This window comes from Marmota flaviventris, chromosome 10 (assembly GCF_047511675.1).
Source record: "Marmota flaviventris isolate mMarFla1 chromosome 10, mMarFla1.hap1, whole genome shotgun sequence".
NCBI lineage: Eukaryota > Metazoa > Chordata > Mammalia > Rodentia > Sciuridae > Marmota > Marmota flaviventris.
In genome coordinates, this window is record NC_092507.1 from 118,471,032 (window position 1) to 118,488,914 (window position 17,883).

The window sequence follows — 17,883 nt, forward strand, 5'->3', positions numbered from 1 at the left end:
CTTGGGAAGGCCACGTAGGCAAAATCCCGGTCTCCGAAAGCGCGCTCAGTAGACCGCTGAGGCCCCGGGGAGCAGTGTCCGTCCCAGGGAGGTCTTAAGTGGACGTCCAGCGGTGGGGGAAGTTAACCTCCGGGTCGGGAGAGGCCCCAGGCCTGTGAGAGCCTCGAGCTTCCCGAGAAAGACCAAGTTATCTCTGGGGACGGAGACACGGCGGCGACACAGAAAGTCCTTTGTCCCGGAGCGGGAGTTACCCGCCGAGGCGGGGGCGGCCTCGGCCGGGGCCGCGGCGCTCTTCCGGAGGGCTAGGCCGACCGGATCTCCGGGCGGGAGCGCGCCCCCGGCCCTCGGCCGCTGAGGGTCCGCCGTGCGCCAACCCGAGTGCCGCTGGGGCCACAGCGCAGCGCGGCGCGGCCCGGTCCAGCGGCGCGACCCGGGGCTCGGCCCTGGGCGGACCCGCTGCAGTGGCCCCCCCAGTCCGCCCGGGGCGCTGTGGCGGCGGCTGGTCCGGAGGGGGCGGCGGAGCCTCGGGGAGGGGAGGGGAGGAGAGGAGGGGGTGTCGGAGGCGCCGGAGCCGAGCCGGGCCGGCGAGGCGGGCGGGGAGGAGGAGGAGCCGGACGGGCTGGCGGGCGGCCGGGTGGCGGCGGCGGCGGCGGCATGGCGGAGCCAAGCGGGGCCGAGACGAGGCCCCCGATTCGGGTCACCGTCAAGACCCCCAAGGACAAGGAGGAAATTGTGATCTGCGACCGAGCCTCGGTCAAGGAGGTAGTGCGGCCGAGTGGGGTGGGCTCTCGGAGGAGGGGTCCACAGGGGTGGGGGGCCCGAGTGACGGCCTGGCGTCGGGACTGCCCCCGACAGCAGGGCCGGGGCCAGCGGGGACTCGGGCGGCGGGACCGAGGGGCGGATAGGGGGCGCCCTCCGAGGGTAGGTCGCGGGAGCGTGGCGCGTGTTGGGGGACGGGTTTGGCTTGTGGTGGCCAGGGCTGGGGGCGTGGTGGAGAGCGGGGAGGGGACACCGTCACCCGCACCGGGCCGGAGAGCCTGGGCTCTGGCGGGGTGCACGCCCGCGTTTCTGGTCGGGGTTCGAGTCGCCGAGGCAGAGTGGGGCCCCGGCCCGGGGCTGAGCCAAAGGAAACTGGCGGGAGGCCGGCGGAGCGCCGGGCGCCTGCTGTGCGCCTCGGGGAGCGCCCAGTGTCCGCTGAGCGCCAGGGCAGGGGGTCTTTCCCGCGGCCCCAAGCCTTGCACTCTCTTGAGTCGAGGCAGTTAATGGTTCTTGGCCCTTCTGGGATGCTCGGAGTGCAGTAGGTGCTCAATAAAATCTTTTTGAATGAGTGAGGAGGGACTGTTACCTTACTCTCCCCAGCTTGTGGCAGCCCCAGAATTTCACCTAGGCGGGGCTTAAGATAGGCCATCTGGTTGGAAGAGAGGGATCTGGAAGCTGCTTTTGCTCAGCAAGTGCACTGTTTTTACTTAGAATGTGTGTTTTGTTTTGTTTTGGAGGAGCTGATAGAATTTGGAGAGTCTTAACTCATACTGCTACCCCCCCCATATAAAATTACTAAATACTATAATTTAAATAGTATTCTCTGTAAGACTGAATTTGAACACAGCCCTGAGGGGAGGGGGGTGTTTCTGGTCAAAAGCCTGGACTTTGATGTCCAGACCTGAGTTCCCATCTCCCCAGGACAAGTTGACCTAACCTCGCTGATCCTTGGTTTTCTCTTCTTTTAAAAAGGAGATAATAACTAATACATTAGACAGCTAACCAGTGAAGGGTTAGTGCCCAATAACTGGGGTCCCTTGGTTGTAGTTGTTATGAGAAAGCTGGGAATTAAGAGAGGAGAAAAGGATGAAGCAAGACAGATCCAAGGTTGGGGAAGGAGTTGGCATGGGGAGAGTGCCCATGCAGTACCCTCACTGAGAACTGGATGGAGGGGCTGAAGCTCCGTTCTTAGATATCAGCAAGGGCTTTCTAGGGTAGGAGACTCTGGCATGGAATTGAGAAAAGTGCCTCTTGCTTATCCATCTCCTTGATTCAAAGAGCTGCAGCTGGAGGGATGGCTTGAGACTGTAGAAAGAACTTCCCTTGAGTAGCAGTCAGAGTAGAAGCAGAGTCTCTGGTGGGCGAAGCCCATGCAGCCTCCATAATGATATTTGCCTCTTGATAACAGTTCAAAGAGGAAATCTCCCGGAGGTTTAAGGCTCAGCAGGATCAGCTGGTCCTGATCTTCGCAGGCAAGATCCTCAAGGATGGGGACACACTGAACCAGCATGGGATCAAGGATGGGCTCACTGTCCATTTGGTGATCAAGACCCCTCAGAAGTAAGTTGAGGAGAAGAGCAGACCTCACTGTGGACTGGGCCTCCCATCCCTATTTCCCTATCGTTTCCTCCACTGTACCTGGAGGACCCAGGCCAGGCAGGGGGTCTGGGCAAGGGGACCTGACTTAGCACCTAGAACGCCCTGAACACATGATGCTAGTGACCTCCCCCCTCTCCCTGGTGACTGACGCCCCAGCACCCCTCCCAGTCTGAGGTGGGGGTGATGGTGGTTTAGAGGCGGCCTCGGCTTGCAGTGGCTGTGCGGCACACGGATCCAGACGTCACTGTGCTGCCTTCCCTCTTCTGTACCCACTCCAACGGGGAGCCTCCCTTCTCTGTCCTCAGGGCCCAAGATCCAGCTGCTGTCACTGCTTCGTCCCCCTCCACTCCAGACCCTGCCTCAGCGCCCTCCACCACGCCCGCTTCACCTGCCACCCCTGCCCATCCCTCTACCTCTGGCAGTGCCACTTCGGATGCTGGCAGTGGAAGCCGGAGGAGCAGTGGTGGGGGTCCCTCACCAGGGGCAGGGGAGGGACCCCCCAGTGCTACTGCATCTATTCTCTGTAAGCCCTTGGGGAGGAGAACACGATCCTGGGTTGTGCTGGAGTGTGGGGAGCCAAGGAGGGAGACACGGTCCTTGCTCTTAGTGGGATGGGAAGGGGAGCCCTGGACACAGCGTTCCAGACCCTGGTGCTTGAGCCAAGCTGAGGAGGAAGCCAGTCTGTGAGGGCTTCCTGGAGGAGGGGAACATAGCTCAAGTGCTAGGAGGGAAGGGAGAGATGGAGATGGGGATGTGGGGGCCCCTGAGTGAGGAGATTGGAAAAGATGGCTCCAACAGTAGGCTGATGGGAGGACTTAATTTACTCATTGAGCGGTGCCCTGCTGGTGGATGGAAGTGCTCTCAACCCTCCCTAGGCTGACATCTCTCTGCCCAAAGCAGACCAGGGCAGGGAGTGTGGAAGTCACTGGAAGAGGGAGATGTGAGAAGCCCCCGGACCCACCCATCCTGGAGACCCAATTCCGTGGCTGTGCTAGGAGGGGGAAGGGCTCCTGGGGTAAACTGTGACCCTGCCCCCTCCTCACAGCTGGCTTTGGGGGCATCCTGGGCCTGGGCAGCCTGGGCCTGGGCTCTGCCAACTTCATGGAGCTGCAGCAGCAGATGCAGAGGCAGCTGATGTCCAACCCTGAGATGCTGTCGCAGATCATGGAGAACCCCCTGGTCCAGGACATGATGTCTAACCCTGACCTGATGCGCCACATGATCATGGCCAACCCCCAGATGCAGCAGTTGATGGAGCGGAACCCCGAGATCAGCCACATGCTCAACAACCCCGAGCTCATGCGGCAGGTGGGTAGGGCAGAAGGCTGGAGGGTGGAGAGGCACTGGCACCAGCCTCTCCAACGTCCATTTGTTCATTCACTCACTTAGCAGCCACGTTTTGGACATTTGAGGTACAGGGATAAAAAGATTCATGCCTAGCTTTCTAGGAACTCCTGGTGTCCAAGGGAAGGGGACAAGTGAATGGGCAATTATAGAACAGTGTGGTCGTTGCTGTCCTAAGTGCAGTCACCAGTGTCCTAAGGACAATCACAGCATAAGAAAGGGCTTCTGACCCTATCCTGGGGCTTGGAGAAGGCCTGGTGGAGGAGGTGTCACCAAGCTGAGACCCAAAGGAAGAAGGTGGGTAAACTAGGGGAAGAAAGAAAAAAAAAAAAACTCAAGGTCAAGGGGCAGTAAGGCAAAGCCCTGGAAATAAGAGACAGTAGGATGTTGGAGAGCATTATTATGGCCGAGTAGGCCTGGGGAAGAGGCCCAGCAGGGGCTGTTTGAGTGTTGGTGTTTGGGGACTTCATCTCATGGTCCAGTCCACCAGGGCACGAGAGCAGATGGTCCTCCCAGCGGAGTTGTGGACACCAGTGCAGGACTCACCAAAAGACAGCTTCTTTTAGGAGAGTTGTTCCTTGTCTAAAACTGTGCCTATATGTAGTGGTCACTCAGTAAGTACTGATTGGGTATTTGGACTATGGGACAAGTGGGAGTTCTGTGAAGGCAGGGGTATAGTCTGGAAAGCAGTCTTAGAAGAGGCAGGTGTGGAACAGATGTTGGAACAAGGAGAGGGAAGGTGTTCTGAGTTGGATGGGAATAAGAAGTGGCTTGCTCACCTTGTCATAAATCCCCTGGTGTGGATTCAGGCCATGGGCACCAGAACAGAAAGCCCCCATCTTCAGTGTGGCTTAAGGCTCAGGCCGAAGACTGGGGTGGTGGTCAAGGGGTGTGTGGAGCACTGTCCCAGCAGAGTCCTTCCCTGCCCAACTTGTAGTTGTTTACTAGGAGCCACAGTGTGATCCTGACCAGACACACCAACCTGGCCCCAGCTGCCTCCCCTGCTAACTGGTTGTGTGTCCTGGTGCTGGAGACCATGACATCTCTCAGCCTGTTTCCTCACCTGCCAGTGAGGGGCAGGCACACCCAGCCTGCAGGGTTATTGTGGGCCGCTTAGCCCAGCGCCTGTGTGCAGTAGGTGTTGAGCAGATGTTCCTGTTCTCTCTGCCTCCTCTCCTTTCTCATATCCCTTCTTACTCACTTTCCTTCTGCTTCCTGATACCCTTCCTTGAGCCCACGAACCTGAGAGAGGGAAACTGCTGTCTCACCCCACCTGAGAGCCTTGTCCTCCTTTAGAAAAAGCCACAGGGTGCAAGGCTGGGGCCAGATGACAATAGAGGTAGGCGGTCTGCTCCTGCAGCTTTGGGCTGTGCACTTATGCATTCCTCAAGCAGAGCCCCTCCTCAGGGTGTGTGTGTGAGTGAGGATTGAACCCAGGAGTGCTCTACCAAGCTACGTGCCCAGGTTTTTAATTTTGAGACATGATCTCACTAAGTTGCCCAATCTGGCCTCAAAGTTGCGATGAAGTAGCTGGGGTTACAGGTGTGTGCCACCGCACCCAGCTTGGTGCTCCCCTGGTTCCAGGGCCCATGGCGTCTCTCTCCCTTCACCAGACAATGGAGCTTGCTCGGAATCCTGCAATGATGCAAGAGATGATGCGGAACCAGGACCGGGCCCTGAGTAACCTCGAGAGCATCCCTGGGGGTTACAATGCCCTGCGCCGCATGTACACCGACATCCAGGAGCCCATGTTCAGTGCTGCCCGGGAACAGGTGGGGCCAGGGGCTGGGCTAGGGGAGGGTCTGTCTGGCTTAGGATTCTCTGCCCCCTGCTGAGGCCAGGGCTGGGCTGTTGTCTGCCCCTCCATCCTTCTGCAGTTCCCTGAGGGGTGGGCCTTGGCTAGGAGGCATTCTGCAGCAGTGCAAACCAGGAGTCCAGCTTGTCGTGGACTGAGGGTAGCACACAGCAGAGATCCATAGAGAACTTGGTGAGGTGGCGTGTTTGAGGGACTTGACATTGTTTTGACAAACTTCTTGCCTCAGGTTCAGAATTGTGGGGCAGACCTGGGTGGGGTCATGTCAGCCCTAGTACAGTGTGTCTCAAGTGTGGTCCATGGCTCACCTGCATCAGCGTCACCTGGGGAGCTTGTTAATAATGAGATTCCTGCTTCCCAGCTCTGAGCAACATTTGCAATTAATCAACCTCTTACAAAATGGCCTGGGATTATGCATTTTTAAAAATGCTTTATGAATTTATTCCAAATATACAAAAAGTATAGATAAAAATTTAGCATTCTCTTGTACCCAGGTTGCCGGTTGCCATATATATATATATATATATATATTTTTTTCCCCCCCTTGGTTCTTTTTTTTTTTTTTCCTGGGATTGAACACAGGGGCACTTTACCACTGAGCTGCAATCCCAGGCCCCCCCTCCCCCTTTTTCTTTTGAGACAGGATCTCACTACATTGCTTAAGGTCTTGCTAAGTTGCTGAGGCTGGCCTCAAACTTGCCATCCTCCTGTCTCAGCCTCAAAACTTAATTTTATGTCAAACATATTATATATCTGTATGTTTCAAAATTCAGAAGTTACACAAAATAAAAAGTATTCAAAAAGTATGGAAAGTCATGCAAGCCAAAAAAGGTATACAAAAGGGATCCTCTTGGGCTGGGGTTGGGGCTCAGTGGTGAGCACTCGCCTAGTATGCCTGAGACACTGGGTTTGGTTCTCAGCACCACATAAAAATAACAAAATAAAGGTCTTGTACCCACCTACAGAAAAAAAGGTGGGGGGAGAGGTCCTCTGCCACCCACAGTCACTAATGTTAGTACCTTTTTTATTTTCCTAGGTATATCTAATATTTTCAAATAAGTCATTCTAGGTGGAGTCGTAGACTTCACTGGGATTCTCTCGTCTCCTCAGCAGAAGGAACTGCTCTCCTGAGGGCAGGGTTTATCATTGGATTCCTTTATTACTTTTGCATATATCCATGAACATCTCTAGTATTCTTTCCCATACTAAACCTTGTGGAAGTGGTATCAGCTGTTCCTGTCACTCTAACTTGCTCCTTTTGAAACGTTTTATTGAAGATTAAGAGAACTACAGAAGAGTGACATACCCTCAAGTGTACAGCTTGATGAATTTCACAATTAACTAACACCCTGGTGTGAGGGCGGGATCCCACCTGATTTGTTCCTGTGGAAAGGAAAGGGTCCATGTCCTGGGCGGCCCTGCTTTCCCAACAGATGAGTCCTTCTTGAAGTTCTTCCCTCCACCAAGTCTCCAAGCTGAGTTTTCTTTTGCTGGCTCTTCTGCTCCCCTGTCCCGTCTCTCTCCCTACAACCATCCCTAATTGTCTTAATCAGCCTTGGTATCTGGTAGAGTGAAATTCCTCACCATATTCTTCAGGACCATCTTGTTATTCTTGGCATCGCTCTTTCAGATTTTTTAAATTGCTTGAGGGATCAACTGTGAATCTATTTTTATTTTATTTATTTAGGTACTGGTGATTGAACCCAGGGGTACTTAACCACTGAGCCACATCTCCAGCCCTTTTTTATTTTTCATTTTGAGACAGGATCTCACTAAGTTGCTTAGGGCCTCACTAAATTGCTGAGGCTGGCCTCCAACTTGTGATCCTCCTGCCTCAGTGTGCACTACCATGCCTGGCTAAAATAAATAACATTCTTTTGAAAAATAAGTGTTTTCCAAGGCAAATAAAACTTTACAGGAAAGTTGGCCTTGTTTCACATTTTTGCAGATCTCTTTAATGCCTGGCTTTCTATACAAAACAGTTGGCTTCTCAGATCTGTACTTGTTCCACTGAATGTCACCTTATGAAGCCTCTGGAAAACTACACCATATCCTCATGAGACAATAAGAGTGAAAAAGGCAAATTAATATCTTAGAATCATAAAAATCATTTTAAACCTTGCAGGATTCTAGGACCACACTTTGAGAACTAGAGTATTCGAGGGATCTTTTGAGCATTAGAATAAATAGTAGGTGTTCAATAAATAGCAGCTGCTAGCACTGTGGGTTGTTTAGGAAGAGAGTCTGTCGGGTATACCAGGAAGAACAAAGCAGAGCTGAGACTAGGTAGAGTAAGGTGCTAGGCGGATTACCAGAACAGGAAATCTGAAGCAGGGACAAAGATTGAAATTATGGTATGTGAACCCTGGCCTGCAAGCCCTGTTATCTGAACAGGCATCTGGTAAGGCAAGGAACCACTGCTCAGAGAGGAGCCCTTGATCATCTGTGTTCCCGTGGCCACTTAGAATAACAGGAAAAGTGACTGTGTAGGAAACCCCACGGTGGAGAGGGGCTGGGCTGCTCAGAGAGGGACTGCTGAGCTCTGTGACCCTGAGGAAGGCTAAGCAGTGCAGTAGGGTGTGGAACACCCGCAGCAAGTACAGCCCTGGACTCCCGAGCTCTGTCCCTCTGTCCGGAGTGCTGAGAGGGCACTCCTCGTTCCCTGAGGTGCAGACCTGGGCCACCCTCGGGAACACAGTGGGGGCCCTGGTACTGAGGCATGAGAGGGATCAAGACCTGTTGGGCTGAAGACCCAGAGTAGGAGGTTCGTTTTGGGGCTCCACAGAAGAGGGAAAGGAGAAAACCTAGAAGAGGGCATGCGCAGCTAGAGGTGTACTCCACTAGAGGGCGCCACCGTGGTGGGCCTGAATGGACAGAGAATGCCTCTTAAGGACCTGGAGAGTTGGGGAGAAGGTTCTGGGGATTTAGCATCAGACTAAGAGGGCTGGGAGAAGGGGAGCTGGGGGTAGGTCAAGGTTGAATGAGAGGGCCAGGTCTAAGAGCCGCTCCCATCAAGTCAGCAGTTTATTGAGCACCTAGTAATATTGGAGTTGAAGCTACAAAGGTAAATCTTTGCCCCTTAAAAGCTACAGGAAAACAAATATCTTATTACACAGTGGGAAAGGTGTGTGTAAAGTGCTTCAGGTCACAAAAAGAGAGAGAGAGACCAACTTAGAGCCACCAGGAGAGGAGGGAAGTTCCCAGTTATCTAAGGGATCAGTTACGTGGTCATTAGCATCAGCCAGCTCCCACCCCCAGGGCAAGGGTGGAGCTGTCCGCTATTGGGCAAACAGCTGGGACCTGGAGTCCAAGTTCTTGATCTCCCTCCCTTTTCTGGGGGAGGGGAGTCTCTTAGGAGAGAGAAGAGAAAGGGCATAGCCCTTGTCCCTAACTTGTTTCAGTCCTTAACCCAAAACCTTTCCCTCCTCCCAGTTTGGCAACAATCCCTTCTCTTCCCTGGCCGGGAACTCCGACAGCTCATCCTCCCAACCTCTGCGGACTGAGAATCGAGAGCCCCTCCCTAACCCCTGGAGCCCCTCGCCCCCCGCCTCCCAGGCCCCCGGGTCCGGTGGGGAGGGCACCGGAGGATCGGGGACCAGCCAGGTGCACCCGACAGTCTCGAACCCTTTTGGGATCAATGCGGCTAGCCTGGGGTCAGGTATGTCCTAGGGTGGAAGTTTAGTGGGGTCACCAGGGCAGTCCCCTGCCCCCAGGACTAAGTGGGATTCACACTGTTCCAGGATATTGAAAATAGGTGGGACTGTATTAAGGCTACTGAGGGGGCTTAGCAGCCTAGAGTAGTGGCCCCACTGTTCCGAGGGGGAGAGTTTGATTTTGGCCATGTCCTGATATCCCTGGGAGTGACCTGAACAATGGCTCGTGAATAAACCAGGTCCCGATTCCCAGGCTCCATGAGCACCTTTGGCACCATCCGGTGTAAATGGGCCAGAGTGGGAGGCGAGAGTGGGGTGGGGTAGGCAGGGGTGGAGGAGAATCAGGGCAGACTTGGGGACAGGCAGATGTGTAACTGACGGAGGTAGATGTGCAGGGCTGCCTTACACAGACGGACAAGTGATGCACTGTGCAACCCTACAGAATGCCCCATTTATCTGGACTCTGACTGTACACATGGCCCTGGGGATGTCTTTGGTGGATGCCCTGATTTCTCTGTTCACTGGGGGATATCTGGAATGGGAAAGTCCTTTCCCCTCCATGCGCTTCAGTGTCCTTATCTATAAAATAAGGACTGGAATTTGGTCCATGGTTTTCAAATTGTGTTCCTGAGTTCTGGGGAGTTGGGACCATCTACAGCCCCATCTCCAGGATGAGGAAGAACCAAATAGGAGAGGCTCTCGGCCTCCTGTCCCAGCTCCAACCAGACCGCTGACATACGTGGTTTCTGAGTGAGATTTGGCTTGAGGAAAGGGTCTCTGCTACTAAGACAAGTTTGAAAAACACTGGTCTAGGTGACATTTAATCCTTTCCAACTCAGACATTATCTGAGCTTGTGGCAGGAACAGTCCAGAAAGGGCATGAATTAGACCCAGTTTCTAGCTGGCTTGTTCTTAGAAAAGTGGATGGAGAAGTCCAGGCCAGAGAAGGACAGACTTTCCTCAGGCTCGGAGGCCTGGAGCCTTGCCACAGTACTTGGGTGCCCTTGAGCATTGCCTTTCTGAGTTTCATGACCATTCGGTGTCTAAGTAAGGTAGACTGAAGTGAAGCATGTGGTTCCCATCTGGACCACTTCTCTCCTGTTTTATTTCACCTTCCTCGTCCTAGGGATGTTCAACAGCCCAGAAATGCAGGCGCTCCTCCAGCAGATCTCTGAGAACCCCCAGCTGATGCAGAATGTGATTTCAGCCCCCTACATGCGCAGCATGATGCAGACACTTGCCCAGAACCCTGACTTTGCTGCTCAGGTATCAAACTGGCTCAGGGGAGTGTTGCTGGGGAGGGCTCCTTGAGTGAGAGCAGTTTCTTTTGGTCCGAACACTCTGGTTCGCCGGGCGTGGTGGCGCACACTTGCTATCCCAGCAGCTCAGGAGGCTGAGACAGGAGGATCTGAAGGTCAAAGCCAGCCTCAGCAACTTAGTGAGACTCTAAGCAATTCAGTAAGACCCTAAGCAATCAGCAAGACCCTGTCTCTGAATAAAATATAAAAAGGGCTGAGGATGTGGCTCAGTGGTTAAGTGCTCCTGGGTTCAATCCACGGTACAAAAAAAAAAAAAAAGCAAACTCTAATAAAAAATACTGTTCTGGGGCTGGGGCTGGGGCTGGGGCTCAGTGGTAGAGCGCTTACCTCACACCCGTGAGGCACTGGGTTCGATCCCCAGCACCACATAAAATAAATAAACAAAATAAAGGTATTGTGTCCATCTACAAGTAAAAATACCCCCCCCAAAAAAAAAAAAAAAACTTGTTCTGGGCACAGTGGCAAAAACCTGCTATCCTAGGGACTCAGGAGGCTGAGTAGGAGGATAGCAAGTTCAAGAGTAGCCTCAGCAACTTGGTGAAACCTTTTCTCAAAATGAAAAATAAGAGGCTGGGGACGTGGTTCAGTGGTAGAGCGCGTGTTGGGAAGTTGAGGCCCTGGGTTTAAACCCTGCACAATCAAACAAAACACTGGGACTGCCGGACTGCTTGAGTTTGTATCCCAAGTTCTGCCACGTCCCAGCTTTGTGAGTTAACAGTTATTTAACCTCCCAGTTTCCTCACCTGCAAAATGATATTAGACTAGTTCCTGCCTCACTAGGTTAAAGGATTAGAAAAGTTAACACATGTCAAGTGCTTAGAACATAGTGTGCCACAAAGTAAGCCCCGTGTACTTGCAAGTGTTAGCTGGTGTCACCACCATCTGACCAGACTGAGCAGCCTGACATCTGACTCTTCATTTCTCAGAGCATGGTTCCATCTCCTTGCTGTCCCACGTGGGCCTTTAGGATATCTGAGGTCCTTGGGAGCCCTGGCCAGATTTCCTATAGTGGTGGGGGTCGTGGGGGTGGCTGAGGCTGTGGGCAGTTCTCCGGGTGGGAAGTTCCAGGCCTGTCTCTTCTACCTTCACTTTGGCAGATGATGGTGAATGTGCCCCTCTTTGCCGGGAACCCCCAACTGCAGGAGCAGCTCCGGCTGCAGCTCCCCGTCTTCCTGCAGCAGGTGAGTACAGGGCCTAGAGGGGCAGAACTGGGCTCGGGACTTAGGCTGCCTGCTCTTCCCACCACTCCCGCTGCCTGTCTCTTTCCCAGATGCAGAATCCGGAGTCCCTGTCCATCCTCACCAACCCCCGGGCCATGCAGGCCTTGCTGCAGATCCAGCAGGGACTGCAGACCTTACAGACTGAGGCCCCCGGGCTGGTACCCAGGTGAGGGCCAGTGCCCCCTTCCTCCCCTCTCTGCCCTCTCTGGCAGCCTTTGTGTCCCCGAGGATCTGCTGTCCCATCGCCCCTGGCTGTTTTTCCTTCTGGATCTCATATTCCCAACTCTCTTGAATGCCGGCTCCTACCCTTGGCCTTTCCTGCCTGCAGCCTTGGCTCTTTTGGGATGTCCCGGACCACAGCGCCCTCAACGGGCGGCAGCTCTGGGTCTACGGCCGAGGGCCCCACCTCTTCGCCAGCCACGACTCCTCCCACCGGGGCTTCCAGTGCCCAGCAGCAGCTCGTGCAGCAGATGATCCAGCTTTTGGCTGGGAGTGGAAACTCACAGGTACCAGGGGCAGCAGGGCTGGTATCCGGCTCACCACTTCCCGCGGGCAGCGTCAAGGGTGGCCGGCCCTGCAGTCGGCCAGAGCTGGCTGGCCTACCATTCACCAGGCACCCTCAGTTCAGTTCCTACAGCTGTAAGGTGGAGTTGAATAGTGATAGTCCCCTGGTGTGCTCGGTACTGCTCCAGATGCTCTGCATGAGAGTTCATTACCTCATTCTATTTTTTTTTTTTTTAGATATTGATGGACCTTTATTTTATTCATTTGTTTCTATGCGGTGCAGAGGATTGAACCCAGTGCCTCACACATGCTAGGCCCTAGCCCCAGCCCCATTACCTTATTCTTAGGAGAAAGTTATCGTTAGTATTACCTCTGTATTACAAATGGGGAAACTGAGGCCCAGAGAGGTTCAGTGGATTCCTCATTTTCATAGCTGGTAAGTAAGGGAGCCATGATTCAAACCCAGGCATTCTGGTTCCAGAATTTACGTTTTCCACCCCCACCACTGGGAATTGAACCAGGGGTGCTCAACCATTGAGCTACTTCCCCAGCCCTTTAATTAATTTATTTATTTCTAATACCTTTGTTTTATTTATTTATTTTTATGTGGTGCTGAGGATCAAAGCCAGTGCCTCACACGTGAGAGGCAAGTGTTCTACCTCTGAGCTACAGCCCAGCCCTTATTTTTAATTTTGAAACAGGGTCTTGCTGGGACTGGGGCTGTGGCTCAGCTGGTAGAGCGCTTGGCTAGCATGTGTGAAGCACTGGGTTCGATTCTCAGCACTGCATATAAATAAATAAAGATCCATTGACAACCAAAAATAAATGAAGAAAAAAAGAAACTGGGTCTTGCTAAGTTTCCCAGGCTGGCCTTGAACTTGCTAATCCCCTTGCCTCAGCTTCCAAATTGCTGAGATTACAGGCATATGCCACTGTGCCCAGCCAGAAGTATACCTTTTATTTATTTATTGTTTACTTTTTGTGGTGCTGGGGATTGAACCCAGGGCCTTGTGCATGTGAGGCAAGCACTCTACCTCTTTTTTTTTTTTTTTTTTTAATTAGTTGTTGATGGATCTTTATTTATTTATGTGTGGTGCTGAGGATGGAACCCAGTGCCTCATACATGCTAGGCAAGTGCTCTACCACTGAGCCCCAGCCCCAGCCCCTGTTCATCCTCTTTTAGGGAGGGGAGGGTTAGAGATGAACCGTGGCCTTGCATAGCGTAAGCACACATTCGACAACTGAGCAACATTCCCAGCCCCTCGGGTATTTGTTTGGTAATTAAAACAGCTTCTACCTCCGAGACTTTGGAAGAATTGCAGAGTCCTGGGCCACAAAGTCAAGGCCAGGGCTTGGAGTAAGGGAAGAGATAGAGATGCCCTGGATTGTCTCTGACCTCTGTGACCCACAGGGAAAAGCTGCTCAACAAAAATGTGCGTGAAGCCAGTGGTGGTCGTGCACACGTGTAATCCCAGCAACCTCAGAGGCTGAGGCAGAAGGATCGCAAGTTCAAGGCTAGCCTCAGCAGCTTAGTGGGGCTGTTAGCATTCTTAGCAAGACCCTGTTTCAAAATTTAAAAATAAGGGCTGGGGGTATAGCTCAATAGTAAAGCACTTGCCTAGCATGTGCATGGCCCTGGGTTTAATCCTTAGTATTACAATAAAAAGAGACCCAGACAGGTAGGGCTGGAGATGTGCCTCAGTGAGTGGTTGAGCACTCCTGGATTCAATCCCTGGCACTAAAAAAAAAAAAAAAGTGTGAAGCTACTCAGCCCCTCTGGAGACTGAGACAGAGTATAACAAGTTCAAGGCCAGTGTCAGCAACCCAGCAAGACCCTGTGTAAAATTAAAAAGGGCTGGGAATGTAGCTCAGTGGTGCCGGTGTTCAGTCCCTCCTGCAGCTTCATACATACAGACATACAGTTTTTTCCTGGGACCCTTCTCTGGCCTCTTTTTTTTTTTCCCAAAGAAAGAGAGAGAGAGAGAGAGAATTTTAATATTTATTTTTTAGTTTTCGGCAGACACAACATCTTTGTTTGTATGTGGTGCTGAGGATCGAACCCGGGCTGCACGCATGCCAGGCGAGCGCGCTACCGCTTGAGCCACATCCCCAGCCCCTTCTCTAGCCTCTTAATGTGGCTGTGTGTGTGATGACCGTCAGGAAGGAGCATGTTTGGCATGCCTTTTATTTGGCCACAGAGTGTTTGGCTTTTGGAGCACTTGTTAATATCTCCAGAGTATTTATGGGAAATAGGAATATAAGGTGACCCAGGCCTATCAGGCACTTGATTTCAAGTAAGATCCCTGCCTTTTTATCATAGTTCTTCAGTGACTCAGGAGCTCTTCCCCGTGGCCTTCCTGTGCAGCCCCCTCCTCCCCACCCCAGTGACTGAGGATGTCAGGGACCTGTTGGTGTTGTAAGCCCTTCAGCTTCAGCTACTCCTCTGGGGTGGGTTCTGTGCCCACTTCATAAGGCCTGTCCCCTCCAGGTGCAGACGCCAGAAGTGAGATTTCAGCAACAACTGGAGCAGCTCAACTCCATGGGTTTCATCAATCGTGAGGCCAATCTGCAGGCCCTGATTGCCACCGGAGGGGACATCAACGCAGCTATCGAGAGACTCCTGGGCTCCCAGCTCTCCTAATCCTTCGGCCCATGCCTCCTGCCTCTCCCCTGACCCAGTACCGACCTTTGGTTCCTCTGTCAGCCCCTAACCTCTGCAGCTTATCCCTCTGTCTTCTTCTTTGACTCTCCAAACAGTAGGGTGACCTTAGAGGCATGGGCCCAATGCCACCGCTCTGAGAATTTTGATCTCACTGCTGTCTCTAACAGAGTCTTCTCTCCTGGTCCTCCTTGAGCAGAGCTATTTAAACAGTTTTCACAGTTCTGTTGGTCGACCCCACCTCCTTGCCCACACCACCTTTTGCAATCTTCAGACTTCTCAGTGGGGACTGCAAAGTTGCAGGAGGACCCAACTCTCTGGTTTACTGGAACAGTCTTCCATCCACACCACTAGGCTTTGGCTTCTCTTAACTTACCTTTGGTAACTGTCCTCTTCCCCACCCTCCCTGGGCCCTCCAGGGCTAGCACCGCACTCTGAAGGTGGGGGCAGGTGAAACAGGCTGTGATTTTTCTCCTCAAACCCTACTCTGGGCACTTCACCTAGGACTTTTTCTTGGGCTCTGTTGGGACTTCTCATCCAAAGGGGAACACAAGGCACAGCACTCTGGATGGAAATTAACAGGCCCTGGACCAGAGCGATGAAGACTGTTACGGCAGAGGAGCCATTGAGATTTCCTAGAGGAAGGGGACAGGGAGGCAGCCTAAGCAAAAAGCTTCAGATTGGAACTACAGCTGGGGTCTGGGAGTACTAGTAGCTCTTTAGGCAAGAGACTCCAGGCCCAGGCCCAACGGAGGAGAAATAGGTAGACTAATGGGATTTGAACTGAAGAAAGGGGCTCGATGCTAAGCAGTGTCTCACACACGTTCCCATGAACTCAAGACCTCCCTGTCTCTCCTGTCCCCGGTAATTGTGAGTTCCACTCAAAGGGTATGGAGGGGATTGGAGTCTGTTCAGCAGTGGGTAGTGTGTGTGCATGTGTGCCCACATGTGAGGTGGGCCAGTCGGGTTCTTTATGGATTTCTAGTTTAGTGCTGCCTCTCACAGGGACAAGCGAGTAAGAGGGCTGGTTTAGAGCAGAATGGGGACACCCAGGAGGGCTTAGGCCTCTGGATGCTGGGTCACGGAAAGGCAGTGTGGGGACCCTTGTGAAGCTGTTGGGTGTGACTGGTACCCTTACCACCCACCACTGTTTTGGAGACTAGCACAGGGGGTTTCTCCCTCCAGATCCCCTGGTCTTTCCATTTTTTACTGTTTTCCCTCCAGGCCAGAAAGTTTATTTGAGGAGGGAGAGGGGATGGTGGCAATGATGCCTTTAATCTGGAACTGGACATTGCTGTACTGGAGCATGGAGGAGGCTCTTACCACCTCCTCCCTCAGCTGTATGGCCCCGCTGCTTGGAGAACACGGAGGCAAGAGGAACAGAATTTTGCTCCAAGTGGGAAAGGGTCCCAAACAGTCCAGAGAAGATGTCTGCCCTTTTCCTCCCTACCTCCCCCAACTCCCACACTGGCCTTTGTAAATAAATGGTGTGATGTTTGTTGTGAAAGTGTGTTGGTGTGTTTTCTGCTGCAGGCTGGCTAGACAACATCCTGGTTCTACCAGGAATAAGGTGGACTCTAGAGGGGTTTGAAGTTGGGTTCAGTTACCACAGCTGTTAAGGAGCATTGACGGTTAAGAGAGAACTGGCCAGGCCCAGTGGCGCACACCTGTAATCCCAGCAGCTCCAGAGGCTGAGACGGGAGGATCGTGAGTTCAAAGCCAGCCTCAGCAATGGCAAGGCATTAAGCAACTCAGTGAGACCCTGTCTCTAATAAAATACAAAATTGGGCTGGGGATGTGGCTTAGTGGTTGAGTGCCCTTGAGTTCAATCCCTGGTACCCCCAAAATAAATAAATAAATAAATGATCAGCCGGGTGCAGTGGCACATGCCTGTAATCCCAGCAGCTCGGGAGACTGAGGCAGGAGGAACGAAAGTTCAAAGCCAGCCTCAGCAACTTAGCAAGGCCCTAAGCAGCTCAGCAAGACCCTGTCTCTAAGTAAAATATAAAAAAAGGCTGGGATATGCTCAGCGGTTGAGTGCCCCTGGGTTCAATCACTGATACCAAAAAAGAAAAAAAAAATTAAACTGATCATGGAGGTATCAAAAACCAGGTTTAAGAATGAGGAAGACTGCATTCATCCATTCCCATCTCTAGCTCATATGACATCTGAGATCTGCCCCTTCTGGGAGGAAACTCAGGCATTGGGCAGACGGCTGGGCTGCTTCCTCTATCCTCCTGATCTGTTGGAGGACAGTCCTCCCTTAGCTCAGGCAAGAGAAACAAACCCTGTATCTGGATCTTCATGCAAGTGAAGTTTAGTAGTTATGAATCTTGAGCTCTGAGACTAAACCTGGTTCTACCTCTACTCATGCAACTCCAGGAAGTCTTCAGACCCAGAAGTTTCATCTTTGGTAGAGAAGTTACACACTAGAGTTCTGTGATAAGGGAATGGGAGATCCCAATTTTGAGAATGGTAGACCAGATGCTTCAGACAGATACTCTAACCAGAAATCCAAAAAACTGAGTGAAACAAGAAAAACCAAGGGGTTAACAAGCTTGGCTTGGAGCCCAGAGGGTAAAGAAAGCCCTACAGACTGTCTTTGACCTAGACGAGTTAACTAATTGGGAAAAGGTTGTTGAGAGGCTGAGCTGTATATTTGAGGGCCTTTGAAGGACCAGGAGCTAAAGAATTAAAAAGTTGGGGGTCGGGCTGGGGATGTGGCTCAAGTGGTAGCGCGCTCGCCTGGCATGCATGCGGCCCAGGTTCGATCCTCAGCACCACATACAAACAAAGATGTTGTGTCCGCCGAAAACTAAAAAATAAATATTAAAATTCTCTCTCTCTCCCTCTCTCTCTCTCTCTCTCTTTAAAAAAAAAAAAGTTGGGGGTCTGGCTGGGTGCAATGGCACATGCCTGCAATCCCAGCTACTCAGGAGGCTGAAGTGGGAGGATATGAAGTTCAAGGTTGGCCTGGGTTTCTTAGTGAGACCCCCAGCAACTTAGTGAGACC

The 17,883-nt window shown here is 52.4% G+C and overlaps 1 protein-coding gene across 2 annotated transcripts; it reads left to right on the plus strand.

Moving 5' to 3' along the window:
• Positions 1-610: 610 nt before the first annotated feature.
• On the plus strand, positions 611-16,377 carry Ubqln4 (ubiquilin 4). Of its 2 annotated transcripts, none has more exons than XM_027920904.2 (11): positions 611-762; positions 2,168-2,319; positions 2,664-2,881; positions 3,404-3,666; positions 5,316-5,474; positions 8,948-9,173; positions 10,295-10,434; positions 11,585-11,668; positions 11,758-11,873; positions 12,036-12,213; positions 14,700-16,377. In XM_027920904.2, exons 1-11 carry the CDS (start codon positions 655-657, stop codon positions 14,850-14,852), a joined length of 1,797 nt encoding a protein of 598 aa, XP_027776705.1. In that variant the 5' UTR covers positions 611-654; the 3' UTR covers positions 14,853-16,377. The 2 variants fall into 2 exon arrangements, with proteins under 2 accessions (XP_027776705.1, XP_071474442.1); XM_071618341.1 differs by having other exon boundaries at positions 2,664-2,821.
• The last annotated feature ends 1,506 nt before the right edge of the window (positions 16,378-17,883 follow it).